General features: G+C 42.2%; 1 protein-coding gene across 4 annotated transcripts in view; it reads right to left on the bottom strand.

Annotated features, from left to right (window-relative positions):
* The window catches only part of NHSL1 (NHS like 1), a 246,699-nt gene that overhangs the window by 126,177 nt on the left and 106,111 nt on the right, over nucleotides 1–14,411 (bottom strand). Inside the window, exon 1 of one of the 4 annotated variants that reach the window (XM_007190937.2) lies at nucleotides 3,886–4,744. The exons of the other annotated variants lie outside the window; for them this stretch is intronic. Coding sequence (XP_007190999.2) covers nucleotides 3,886–4,087 — 202 coding nt within the window. The 5' untranslated portion in view covers nucleotides 4,088–4,744. Of the gene's footprint in view, nucleotides 1–3,885; nucleotides 4,745–14,411 lie in introns of those variants that run through there. 4 annotated transcript variants of the gene reach the window in all.

Genomic DNA, 14,411 nt, shown 5'->3' with positions numbered 1-14,411 from the left:
GTAAGGTCATTCTCTGGTCATTTTTGTCATTCCTGGAAAGGGAGGGAACGGAAATCCAAATGATTCAAATTTTGTAATGCTGTTAATACATATGGCAATGTCCAGAAGAACAGAATGAAAGCATTTTTTAAATTGCAGCCTGGCATGTCAATTACCCAGTCTCTTGACCTGCCAATACCAGGATCATCAATCATGCCTCTGCCCAGCTGAACACGGAACTGGGGCTCCAACAAAACACGCTCTGCTCAATGAGAGGATACGCCATTATTATTCCTCCTCTTTTGGTTTTAATTGACAAGAGAAGAGTAAGTAAGCAAGATAGGGGAAGCACAGAATAAATACTACTGGTCATTAGTTTCCCTTGAGAACCTTCCACAGTGCTGGAAACAAAGCAGGAGCTCATTAAATATTGTTGAAATCAATGCACAGCCAGAAGACCATGCAAAACATGGAAATGCTCCAGATAAAGTACCTTCTCATCTAAGCCACTCACTTTACACTTTTTCCCAATTATCCTGCATTTTCTCTTTAATTCTCCCTTAAATGCCTTATCTGCTTCTCCACTGAAGTATGAACTCCATGACTTCAGGGCCTGTGCGCTACATTTCTCTGTATCCCACACGTGGTACTCAATGAGAATTCCTCCTAAATACTCTCACAACTCCACGTGAAAAGCAACATATGGTCTCATCTACAACTGACTTATACTTTTTGACTACACAGGCATCTAGTAAAACAGCTCATGACTCACTAAATGTAACATTCAAAAGAACAGTGATTCACACCCTTGATTTTTATGGCTAATTAAGTCGAAACATCATCTGCTGTTAGAGTGGGTCACATCACACGAAGAATATAAGGACGGGTCACTGCTGTTACTCAATTCATTTTTACCTTCCAGAGTACAAATGTCAATGCAAGAGGGTTTTGAAACTTGCCATGTGCTAGAACAAGAGAAAGCACACAGGTCCTTACTTGTGATTGCTTTGGACACATAAATACGTATCTTCTAGTTACTTTTTAGGCTCAGGAATTTTATCCTTAGCTTCTCGAGTATAAACGGTAACACTGGATTGTAAAGCTATGGGTCTATGTACTGATAGATATCCATAAAGGTAACCACTCACTTTATTCTGATGTTACTGATAAGCAATCTAGCATGGAGATTCACTATAAAAAGAATTTCTAAAACAAAACTTGAAAGAACTGTTTTATAAAATGAACGTGCATCTTATTCAACATACTACCTACACTGATAGTAGGGATTCGGTGGTCTAATTGTGCAAAGCAATGCGACCTGGAGATGTAGGCAGGGAGCAGGGCAAGCACTCTGGCCTTGCAGCAGCTGCTGGATGGGAGGGAGAAAGCCTGTAGAACCGGCCACCTCACCGGACACCTCATCAGATAGAGATCCCTTGGGGGGGTGGGGCGGGTAGAGGGAAGAACACAGACAGGACCACTGACGCAGGCTGACTTGTTAAGCTACACTGCCCTACTTCTGGCTGTCACTGCTTGATGGCAGTATATGTATGCATGGGAGAAGAAGGGAGAGCAGGCTTTTAGAAACCTGTGTATATCAAAAAGTGTGAATATAAGGTCGGGGGTTAGGGAGCAGGCTGAAAGGAAAGTGGATTTGGATGCCTGTGGTCTAGGCAGACAGATATAAAAGAAAGATGCTACACAATCCCCATCAGACCAATATGTCTTCGATGCATATTTATTTGCAAACAAATCCTAATATGGCCATTGGGCATTCTTAGCACTGACTGATAATCCTTGTTAGACATTTAGCTTATTTGATGCTCAAAAAAAAAAAAAAAAAAAAGAAACAAAACTCCAATCCTGTATAACTTTTCTGAAAGATTTTCCCTCTTTTGATCTGTAAGCGTAAACAAATGTCACTCTGTATTTCTCCAAAGGAAAGAATTATGTGGAATAAAGATCAACTGTTATAATGCCCCTGAGGCAACATGTCAAAGTTGGGAGCCAATTTTCTTTTGCAAGTCAAATATGAAAAAAGAATCTAAGACCACGAATTCTGATCTATAGGCAGCTTTTTAAGGACTTTCCCCTAACTGCACATGTCAAAAGTGATAATATTATCCATGTCCAACTATTTGTAAGCACCATATAAATTTACACACTGTATTATGCCACCATTTATCTTCATGAGGCTACTGTATCCCCTATTACTGTAAGGGATAAAGGGCACAATCTTTTGTATTGTTACATAAACAAGTCCTCCCTCTACAAATCGCCCCTGGTCTTTACAATGACTTCTTTATTTTTCACAAGTCAAGTGTACAGTATTTGCTTCATTTCCCAACTAAAACTAATCCATGCAAATTCACAGCCTCTTTCCCTTTAGCGTTAATTTAGATGCCGCATCTATGACGGAAATCCTAAAGCTGCGTGCTCACATGTACACAATCTTTAACAGAAACTTGACAGCGGTTGATTTAAAACAAAACAAGTCATAAAAAAGCAACCTCTGGCAAAAGCCAAAAGAATTAAAACTACACCCTCGCACGACCACAGCACTACTGTATCCACCCTTTGAACATTACAACCCACCCATTTACCAAAACCGCAGCTTATTCCTGATTTAGAAAAGTAAAGTTCGTGGACTTACTAAACTACACAACTCCAGCCAGAAAGCACAAATGGCTTTTCTACGCCTGGCAATTATACAGCATCTGAACTAAAAACCTGTGTATTTCGGCTCAGTATCAGCAGACCACTGTGGACCCCCTTCTTGACATAATAAACAACTGACATCTTCAAAGAGCATTAACTAGGCCCTCTTGTGCCACAGTTTAACAGACAAGAGCAAATGGCTTAACCCACATTATCCATGAAGAAGGGTGTGTTTAATTCTCAGTCCATGGAATATAATTACTGTCCCCATAAGCACATATTTAACTCAGTTCTCTCATGTTTCAGCAGTTTTATTTCCCAAAAGAAGGGGGAGGACAAGTCCCTGAAAGGTTTTAGTGAGGCTTCTCTTGGCACGGGAAGAATGTGATAAACAGGGAAAATACAAGCATGCGGAATGTCTGGACGAGGTTCCTTTGTAAACCTTAAACAGTGCTCCCCCACTGGGCTGTGACACAGCTCTGAATGGAGAAACCATTTTAGAGCCTAACAATTCAGTCTCTCCAGTAAACATTCTAAAAGGAAGACCTCAGAAATTCTAAATATAAAACAGGGGTGTGTTTAAGAAACACTGAAATAGTTCCCTCTTTTCCACCAGGACTGATATTTTTCTTCACCTTGAAGAAGACAAAACATGCTAAACCTGAGAACAGAGACCAGCAATGGTCTGAAAAGGAACTTGAAAGAAATCCAAAAACTCCTTCTGGCCAGGATATCAAGGGCCAGCACTTCGTGTGTTCATTTCCTCGATGTCACCCCAACACCTGTTTAATTCAAGCGTGCGTGTAATTCATCAGTCTTCTTAAAGAAATATGCAAAAAGTTTACCCACGATTCCCAAAGTTTTCTCAGCGCACTGTTTCAGAAAAGGGCTCCATGTCCTAACTTTCAATTGTTGTAGAGAGCAGAAGATTCCTCCCAGGATGTAGTTTACCACTGAACTTTGCACAAGTCACATGAGCGTGTGGATATGATTGGGGTGGGGGGCAGTGCTGAGGACACACAACAGCTATTTTATCTTTCTTAGAAGGACACAATCTCAGGTTGAACCTAATTGAAGGAGCATTTCTATTTTAGACATGCAAACAAATGAGTGACCCTGAATTCCAATACAAAAACACACAAAAACTCCTAACGGGGCCAAAAATCGTGAACAGAAATCAGTGACAGAAACAAAGAATTCTAGATAGTAAACTCCTAAAAACGTTTAAATAAGTAAAAGTCAAGTCACCTTTTCTGGGCTGGATTCTGTAGGTCCAGTTTTCATCATCCGCTTCCACCTGCTGCCCACAAACCGAGAGCTCTCCATCACTGCGAAATAGCCTCTTTGTCTGCCTGGACAAGGAGGAGAAATTTATCCAACTCACAGCACGTGAGAGGGAACCTGGGTTTGACTTGAGTCTGAAGGAACCTGAAGAGCCTTCCTTTTTCATCTTCTTTCACATCAAAATCAACTATAGACAAAGGACAGTCCAGCCAACAAAAAGCTCGTTTTTAAAAATCGTTCCAGGTCCTTTCAATGAAACTGCTCCTTCCTACTTGTTCAGACAATACTGAGAGTCAGGCAGGGCATTCTGCAGAAAGATTGCTTCTATGTCACCCAGTTATAAAGAAAAGAAAAATGAGAGATTAGGAAACAAAAAAAATTTTTTTTTTTTTACCCTAGTCACATTGTGGTACCTGGTCTCTCTAGATCAGGACTATCCACAGTCCCCACCTCGGCCCCAGAAAATATGAAAATAAAAATAACTAAAAGTATAATGTTAAAAATGAAGCAGGGTGTTCATTTCAGGAACGCTTGTCAGGACTTGGTGAAGAACAGGACCAAGGCACTCCGACTCTTTGGTGTGTACCTAGCATCCCATACTGTAATCCTACTCCTCTCCCAGGCATGTTTCCCCACAAGGGCAGAAAGCCAGCCGTCTGTTGCAGACAGAAGGAACTCCTCAGGCTGGAGAGAAAGATTCAGCATCAACCCAGGCGCCTAGTTTAAAGTTCACCCACACAGGTGACTTGGGAGAAATCAAAGAGTTCAGCTCACTTGCCCCAGCTCAGCACAGAATCGTAAACCACCCACTTGCCCTCTTTCCTGTCTGTGAAGCACTCAGGAGCCACAGGACTCCACAAACAATAAAACGGGCTGTGTGGCTATTGCTTGGATTACAGAGTAAGCGCTCCTATGAAAGGCGATAGGCTTTCCCAACACTGAAGCCATCTCATTGGAGACAAAAAACCCCGCCTCCCTGCAGTCAATACTTCAGAGGCAGCTCAAACTTCTTAACTCCGGCAAAGCTACAGAAACGCATACACACTTCTGGACACTTTTTTTTTTTAAAGCCAAAACTTAATTATCATCAGACCACACTTCTGGAAGCGGGATTTTGAGAAGGAACTTTCAAAGATTATGTAGTTATATACACATCCAGCATTCCTAAGTGGATTTAGGAATGTCATCATCTAAGGAAATGTACTTCCAAAGGGAATAAAACTGACCCAGCTATTATGTCACTCCCAGCTTTCAGCGAAGGTGAAATGCAGCTGTTCTTGCACCTGTCATTGCCTCCCGTCTTCCACCAGCAGCCAGAGTTGGGGGCTGATGAGCCACTTCTGCCTCCCCACCGGCAGCCCCTGCGGGTCATTCCTCTCTGGCTTTGAATGATCATCCTATCACAGAGAACCATAATCTGAGAGCTATGCTAGTAGCTTTTAGCTGTAGGCTCTAGCCCTTTGTAAACCCTTAATCAGGGCATGCAAAATATCTAGAGCCACATGTTGGAATGCATTTGGGTGCATCATTTCACCCAAGGCCAACATAATTCCATGGTCCTAGGGGTATAAAGAACTTCTGCAACTTCTCATCACAGAGACTTGGGTCAGTATCCTCTCCCCAAAGTCATTCAGAGTAAGGGCAAGTAGAGGACTGGGTCCATCTCACTCTCCTGTACTCACTCTCCTGTAATAGCAAATATATTAAAGCTAACAAATTACAATAGAAAATAAACTTTGATTAAAAATTATAAAAGCAGGATTTTGGGGGCTTCCCTGGTGGCGCAGTGGTTGGGAGTCTGCCTGCTAATGCAGGGGACACGGGTTCGAGCCCTGGTCTGGGAAGATCCCACGTGCCGCGGAGCGGCTGGGCCCGTGAGCCACGGCTGCTGAGCCTGCGCGTCTGGAGCCTGTGCCCCGCAACGGGAGGGGCCGCGATAGTGAAAGGCCGGCGCACCGCGATGAAGAGCGGTCCCCACACCGCAATGAAGAGTGGCCCCCACTTGCCGCAACTGGAGAAAGCCCTCGCATGAACCAAAGACCCAACACAGCCAAAAATGGATAAATAAATAAATAAAGTAGCTATAAAGGAAAAAAAAAAAATTGCTGAAAAAAGCAGGATTTTGCATCATACATCTACTGCAATTCACTGAGATTGTAAGAAAAAGGCTCTACACGCCTACCAGGACTGGAACATTTATAGAAGAAAAACACAGAGCAGCTGCCAAGTGTTCCTTGGATGGACAGCTCATATCACCATGGAAACCACGACAGAGAACAGGTACTAGGACTAAAGGGCAAAGGTGCAGAACAGTCCAGGTAGCAAAAACATGGACTCAGTATAAAAGTTCAAAGTGTCCTCAAGAAATCACGTAGTTTAAACCCCTCAATTTACTGATGGAGAAATTCAGGTCCAGAGAACGTATGTGATTTGATCACTATTATAAGGGCAAAAATGATATAATTACATATAGCATCAATGGCTAACATCAAAGTTCAAATATCCAATATTCTTTCTGAGTCAAAGACTTTGAGAAACTCAAAATATAAAATTAAACTTAGAAAAAAAAAAAGACCCTCGTGCCAGAAAATACAAAACATCCCAAATGCTGCTTACCATTTCAGATGTTCATGGGACCCCCTGACATCCAAGTATGCATTCTTTAAGGATCTGTGGACCCCAAACAAGGAACACAGTGGTATCCCCACTGATGTCTACATCCTGCAGTTACAGTTTTAATTTAGAAATAGCTAAGCCCTGAAATAAACCTCATGCTGTCCTTTATATTCAGGAAGTGCTTTTGAACATTGTCCCCAGACCAGCTTCCTTGGAGTGTGCACACATACACATACAATAGCATAGATGAATTGATGTTATTAGTAACTGGTGTGTTTTCCTCTGGTACCTCCTACACACATCTGGGAAAGAGCTGATGGGAGGGGCTAGAGGAATATTCACTGCCAAGCAATCAAGAAGCAAAATTGGTCCATTCAAGGACTACACTCATGACTCTTCCTCAAAGTAAATACGCACTTATGCTGGACTTCAAAGAAACTTAATGGATTTCCCATCATTCACAAGACCGATGGATATGTTTGCATATAACCAATTCTCCATCTATTAGCTATTCTGTTTCTGTTATGCTGAGCTTTGATTATTAATATCTTCACTTATGTAAAAGAAGGTCAAATAACTTAACTACTTTTACAAGTGGACCAGAGTTCCCCTATGACCAAGATAAAATATAATGACTTAAATCAGCTTTGTAGGAAATAATTGTATTTTAACTATCTGTGTTAGATATGTACTCCAATTAGCTTAGAAAAACATAAGTGAACTGCTTAAAAAGCTATTACATTCATTCAACCTATATTTATGCAACAACTATGATGAACCACACACTTTAAGTATCTGGACTATCAACCCTAGGGCCATACAAATCTACCCCTGCCCGCAGCATCGGGGTCATGGCTACTTTGTGCCACGCACATCACATATACTATTGCTAATCTTCATAATAACCCCACAGTGGAAAATCCCTACTTTCAGAATATAACCTGTTTCTTCAAATATTAGATTCCACTATAATCTTCAATGTAATAAAACATCATAATTTAACCATTTTTTCGCAAAAAATCTACAGTAGAATACACTCTTCCCAGACCTTTTAAACAGACATGCTGAACAGATTTTATCCACACTCCTTACTGTGCAGTGCTTTCCCATCTCCCCCCTCACTGTCAGGCTGTCAAAGTGAAACTTCTGTTGTCATCATACGTGCCAATAACTGCTCCCTTCCTACCATTTTGCCCCTGCTGAGCTTCAGGCAACAGGAAATCAGATAAATAATCTTGCTTAAATTATATGCTTCATGGGAGTCATGAGCACTCACGGAGTGAAATACATAGCTTTAGTGGAAGGAAGGGCTTTGTTACAGTTGCCTCCTGGCCAGCACCCTTGTCCTTTCACTTGCGAGATGGAAGCCCAGGGGTTGAAATGGCTGGAGGAGCAGCCTCTAGATAACGACCCCCAGGTGGACCGAAACCGGGTTTATGATTTATTGCCTCTTTTATATTAAGTTCTTAGCACTTGAGGGTGGTGAGGAATTTACCCAACATTACTGACAAAAAGACAAGAAATTACTCTGTATTATTTCAGGAATGATTTAAGTAATACATTAAAGAAAAGTTAACTATAAGAACTGGGATGCACCAGAATATATTACTAAGGGAAGTTCTAGAATCATCTTCTTTGAGAATTCCTGAGTCAAATACCCATTAATTTGGAAAGATTTATTTATATTTCCACCAAGAGTCAAAGGGATAGATTGAATACGTTTGGAAAGTCCTTGCCAAAAGACACGATATTTCATGTTTCCATATATACCGACATCCTTAAAGATGAGTTAAGCTCAAATGGAAGTTTTTGATTTAATAAAAATTGTTAAACATGACAGGATATAGGATTAGACAAATCTCTCAACTCAGTCAGGCATGTAATTGCTGCCCTTGCCATCTGTGTAAAATGCCAGCCAGGAGTAGGAACTAATTTCAAGTGCCATCAGTTTTTTGGCCTCAAGGGCCACAAAGGAGCATTATAACTCTTCATTTCCACGTGTACCTTTTCTGCCCTGACCCTCTGTTACAGAGTCTAAGCTCGTACTGCTAGCCACACAACAGGCCAATCATCGAGAGGTAAGTTGCTGGGGCAAAGGATAGCGACTTTATTTGGGAAGTCGGCAACCAAACAGAAAAGATGGTGGGCTTGTGCCCCCAAAGAATCATCTTGCCTGAGTGACAATTCAGGCTCCTTTTATACTAAAAGGGGAGGGAGTAAAGTCAAACATTTCCTGATTCCCATCAGCCTCCAGAGGGGATGTGTTAATTTCTTCCTCCCTGCAGTCATTCACAGGTGGGCCTGGTCAGGATATTTCCCGTGAGCTAAACAAAGGTATTTTAGCTTAATGCTCATTACCTGGGAAGCAGGGTTCCCAGAGATTGGCCATTATGTATAATTTAAGCTTATAGGTAACATCCCTTTAGCGATTAACTTGTAATAGAATACGAAAGGTTCTTCTTCCTTATTACACCTCTCCCTCAAACCTGGAAGGAAGAATAGGAGAGGCAGAACCCTGATGTCAGAAACCAATGGAGAACAGTGCTGTATGGTCAGAGTGGGTAGGGTTGCTGGGTTGCTGGCTTGGCTGGAATGGGGCGCACAAACAGAAGGCTTAATGAACAGAGACAAGGGTGAAAAAAACATATACCGCAGCAAGGAGAGTCACTCTCAACTGTGTCTTGTTCTAAAGCAGCCCTGACTGGGTAGAAGCAGTGAAGTGTGGACCCTATCAGATTACCCCATGAGTCACAGAGACCGTCAGCTTCTAGGACAGGGTGCAGTAGTTTTTCCAACTGTCATCTCTTGTAAATAATTGAAGAGTAGATTCAAATGCAAACTTTCTATGAGGTAATTTGTACACATGCATAATGAAAGCTTATCTCAACATCTAGAAGTAAACAGTTCGAGCCAGACATTTATCACTAACAACAAAAAACCCATATTGCCCCCAGGGCCACAGCAAGCTAACTCCTACAGTACCCTCCTTCCTCATCCCCCTCCCATCCCCTGAGGAACTAAGCAACTGATCTACTCAAGAAGGAAGTCAGAGAAGATGAAACATTGCCAATTAACTATTCAGAGAGAGGTCTATTTTTAGGGTTCTCCTCACCTACCACTGCTTCAATACTTAAAAGAAAAAAAAGCTCTGCCTTTGCATTGAGCTCTAGCTTTGAAAGTCAGAATAGGTCCCTTTCGATGGAATTAACAGTGTTTCCCTCAACTGGAAAGATTAAATGCAAACACTTGTATTTATGTATCACCACAAGCCTAAATCCCACCTTTCAGTGTCTTCATGTCTGAAAAGGACCCCTGAACAGTTCTGACACGAAGGCTTAGTGACACTGTTCCCACAGGATCACTTGATACAGGAGCAATATGGCAGCACATTACTGCTCTCAACCCCCTGGGATGTGGCGTGCTGCAAGGGGGTAAGGCCTGTCCCTGGTCAGAAGCTGTCACTGATGGATACTGTCACTGATGTGTACTGTGCACTGTTAGGGGCTTGCCAAGAATGCAAACTTTGCCCCAACCTTGACCAAGAAAATGTCCCCATCCAAGAAGCTCCCCTAAAACTGAGCATTCACTTTGAAGATCAAGGATGAACCTACTCTGAAACTGAAATAAAACTCCAAATAAAAAAATTTTTAATCATAATCTCCTTTGTACTTCATACCTCTCCAGATCCTTGTAATTATTATTCTTTCTTACTTTTTTCAACCAGTTCTTCACAAACTTGTCTTGCACATAAATCATAGGAAATCTTATTAAAACACAGAGTCTGATTCAAGTCTGGAATAGGGTCTGAAATTCCAAATTCCCAAAGCACCCAGGTAGGGCCCTGGACCATCTTTGACTTAGCACAGTACTAGCCAATAACGCTCCCCAAAGGCAGGGATCTCATCCTTTTCCCTCCGTGTTCCCTACGGTACCTAACACACAGCCAGCACTAACCAATGCTGGTGACAAGACTGAACAACAGAATCGTCTACTCATTCCCGTGTTCCCTCTTTCTTTTGATCTTAGCAAGTTCCAGGTCAAAGAGATAATTTGACCTTTATAACTAAATTCCATTCCTTTATCACTAAGTTACAAAAAGCAGAAGTAAAATTTGTAAACTGTTAAAAATATATAATCTGGGACTTCCTTGGTGGCGCAGTGGTTAAGAATCCGCCTGCCAATGCAGGGGACACGGGTTCGAGCCCTGGTCCGGGAAGATCCCGCATGCCACGGAGCAACTAAGCCCATGCGCCACAACTACTGAGCCTGTGCTCTAGAGCCCGTGAGCCACAACTACTGAAGCCCGTGAGCCACAACTACTGAAGCCCACGCGCCTAGAGCCCGTGCTCCGCAACAAGAGAAACCACTGCAATGAGAAGCCCACGCACCGCAACGAAGAGTAGCCCCAGCTCGCCACAACTAGAGAAACCCCGCGTGTAGCAACGAAGACCCAACACAGCCAAAAATAATAAATAAAAATAAATTTTTATATAAAAAAAAATATATATATATATAATCTGAATTAAAGGGTTAATAATAAATTTCCATTATCCATAGAGTTATACTGCATCACTTTGAGAAGAAAGAAGGTCATTAACTGCTAGGCAGCATGCTTTTCTTAATTTGTAAGGACATCTACATTGCTTCCATCCACCAAAACTCTGGAATTCAATGATCCCACCCAGAACCTGGGGCAATCAACAACGAGCCAAAATCAGAAAAGCAGCCCACATCCTACCTGGTAATCCATGCAGACAGGCTGGGACCTCCTGGGTTCCACCATGTAAATTTAGTTGCTCTGTGGCAGTGGAAAAAATTTTTTCGTTAAGTTTTCCTGGTACATGATTAAGACAAAAATAATTTTTTCAGTCAACCTTAAGTGACCTTCCAAAATGTTTATTCTATTTGGCTCTATCTTTAAAACTATATTCACTACGGCTCTACAGAGCACACTGAATATATGTTTTTTTTTTAACAGACATTTTATCATTTCAGCTATTCCCTTTATTATATATACTACCATTCCATGCTAAACATGTGTTAAATATTGCTGATACCAGCAATGATTCCACTGAACCAGACAAATGTGTGAGAAATAAATGAGAAATTCGAACATTAAAAAAAAAAAGGTGGGAGAAAGAAAACTTGAGAAGTTCTGCAACCAGTGAGCAGCAGCGGTAATGCCCATCCTGCTTCCAGCTACACTGTTCTAACTGGATCACCTGCTGCCAGCTTGGTAGGTAAGTGTAGAGTCAGAATGAAGAAATCACAAACTTTCCTGTTGGTTTCCTCCCTCTAACAAAAACCCTGTGAAATATGTATTATCATACATATTTTACAGATGCAGATACCAAGGATAAAGGTGATAAAGTAACTTGCCTAACAACCCCCCACCAAGTCATTAGGTAGCAGAGTTGAGATTTGAGCCGAGGTCTTTCCTACTCCCAAACGCTGCCCTTCCTTCGACCACGCAGACAGCCACAGCCGCGGGCCTCTCCCCTGGGCTACCACAATACCCTGGGACAGGGGCCCCCTGCTTTCAGCTGCGCTCCCCTCAGAGCTGTCCTCCACGGGCCGGCTCACACTATATTCTAGGCCCCTGGGCCCTTGACCCTTTTGTGCCTCCAGCTGCCAAAACACCTCTCATCTTTTTCACCTGCTTAACTTTTACTCAACCTTCAAAATTTCTGCCAGGAGCTATCTCAGTTGAAATAAGCAAACGTTTATTAGGCGCTATACGGCTTAACTGCTGCTGCATAACAAGGCACCCCAAAACTCAGTGGCCTGAAACAACAATCATTTAGGATTTCTCACGATTCTGTGGGTCATCTGGAGGGCAGCTAATCTAGGCTAGACTCGGCTTGGGGTGGCTCTGCTCCAGTATGCCCGAGACTGAGAAATTTCCTAGGACATGGAAATTATTTTAAAATGGGGGCAGTCCCAGGCACACTGGGATGGTTGGTCACCCTAGGGATAATCTGTAGTGCTTCTCCTCCCTCCTAGGACCAGCAGGCCAGTCCAGGCTTACCTTTCTCGTGGCAACGGCACCAAAGAGCAAAGCTCAACTGCACCAACTTCTTCTGCATCAGGGCTGCTAACATTCATTGGCCAAAGCAAGTCACGTGGCCAAGCCAACTTGATTGGGGCGGGGCAACACACTGCACTCACCTGAGCAAGTGAGGGGAAGGGAGTGCCTATTTCTGAATCTCATCTACCACAGGCACCTGCTGGGCAAGTTACTGAGGGTGAGAGACTCCTGGGACATCATTCCCGAACTCAGGGATTAGACTGCGTTAGATGCCACGTTCCCATGGCACACGACGAAGAGAAATGCTGCCCTTCCCCTACCACATCTGTAATCATGCATTTGCCACGGAAGACTCTAAGCTGCCCAAGTGGGAAAACCGAGGCGTGTACAGTACCTAGCATACAGTAAGGACTAAATCAATGCTTGTTAAACTAAACTGGTCAATTATATGCCCTTCATCATCTCATAGTCAACTCTCTTATTATATATACTCCAGTTTCTTTACTGGACTACCTTTGACATGCTCCCACACAAAATGATGGATTACACGCAGGGGTCAGCAAAGTTTTTTGTAAAGAGCCAGAGAGAAAATATTTTAGGCTTCGTCAGCTCTACGGTCTCTGTTCCAACGACTCTATCTGCCATTGTGGCAAAAAAAAGCACCAGACAATATGTAAACCAATCAGGGTGGCTGGGTTTCAATAAAACTTCACTTACAAAAACAGGTGGTGGGCTGTATTTGGTCCCTAGACCATAGCCTATTGACCCTGGGTTAGAAGAAAAAGTAGGAATGGCACTCGGAGTTGTGCAGACTGCACAAGCACAGATAGTTCAAACCAGTGTTTCCCAAAATGTGTTCCTTAGGATACCGGTATCAGAATCAACTTGGATTGGGGTAGGCGAGTTAGGAGGCCAGGAGGACTTATTAAAAATGCACATTCCTGGATCCTATTTAGTTCACACCTCTGGAGAGGAACCTGGGAGTCCACATTTAAATGAGTCTCATGCATGTTACAATTTGAAAATCACTAGTTTCAACATCATTACACTACGATTCAAATAGATATGCAGAATTCAAATCTTTATGCATAATTTCACTAAAAATGCACAAACATTATATCAAAGTATAGATATAATACCAAATGAATACAAAATAGACTAGGATGATATATCGTAGAATATTACAAGCAGGATATAGTATAACAAATTTTTAATTTTTTTACTTTGGCATTTGTTTTTCCATAATTTGTATGCTAAACACAGGCTATAAATGTTTTAGTCAAGTAATGTTTAATTTTCATGCAGAATTATTTTAGACATAGAGAAAAGGAGAGAAATCAGCACAGATTTAATAGTTAACGTATGGCTATACTTGTTTCAGTTTTTTTAAAAAAAAGTAGTACAGATAAATTTCCCTCTTGTCCCCAAGCTCACAGTGGTAACATCATTCTAAATTTGGTGTGTATCATTCCCAAACATATTTTCCACACTTCTTCTACATACCAGTCAGGTCATCAACAAGACATAGTACTGTCTTGTGTGTCAAAGTTTTATAAATTATATTATACTGCAAATCATTCTTTTTTTTAATTTATTTACTTATTTTATTTATTTATTTTTGACTGCTTTGGGTCTTCGTTGCTGCGCGCGGGCTTTCTCTAGTCGTGGCGAGCGGGGGCTATTCTTCGTTGCGGTGCGCGGGCTTCTCATTGCGGTGGCTTCTCTTGTTGCGGAGCACGGGCTCTAGGCGCACGGGCTTCAGTAGTTGTGGCTCATGGGCTCCAGTAGTTGTGGCTCATGGGCTCTAGAGCGCAGGCTCAGGAGTTGTGGCACACGGCCTTCGTTG

This window comes from Balaenoptera acutorostrata, chromosome 14 (assembly GCF_949987535.1).
Source record: "Balaenoptera acutorostrata chromosome 14, mBalAcu1.1, whole genome shotgun sequence".
NCBI lineage: Eukaryota > Metazoa > Chordata > Mammalia > Artiodactyla > Balaenopteridae > Balaenoptera > Balaenoptera acutorostrata.
This window is presented reverse-complemented; position numbering and strand designations above follow the sequence as displayed.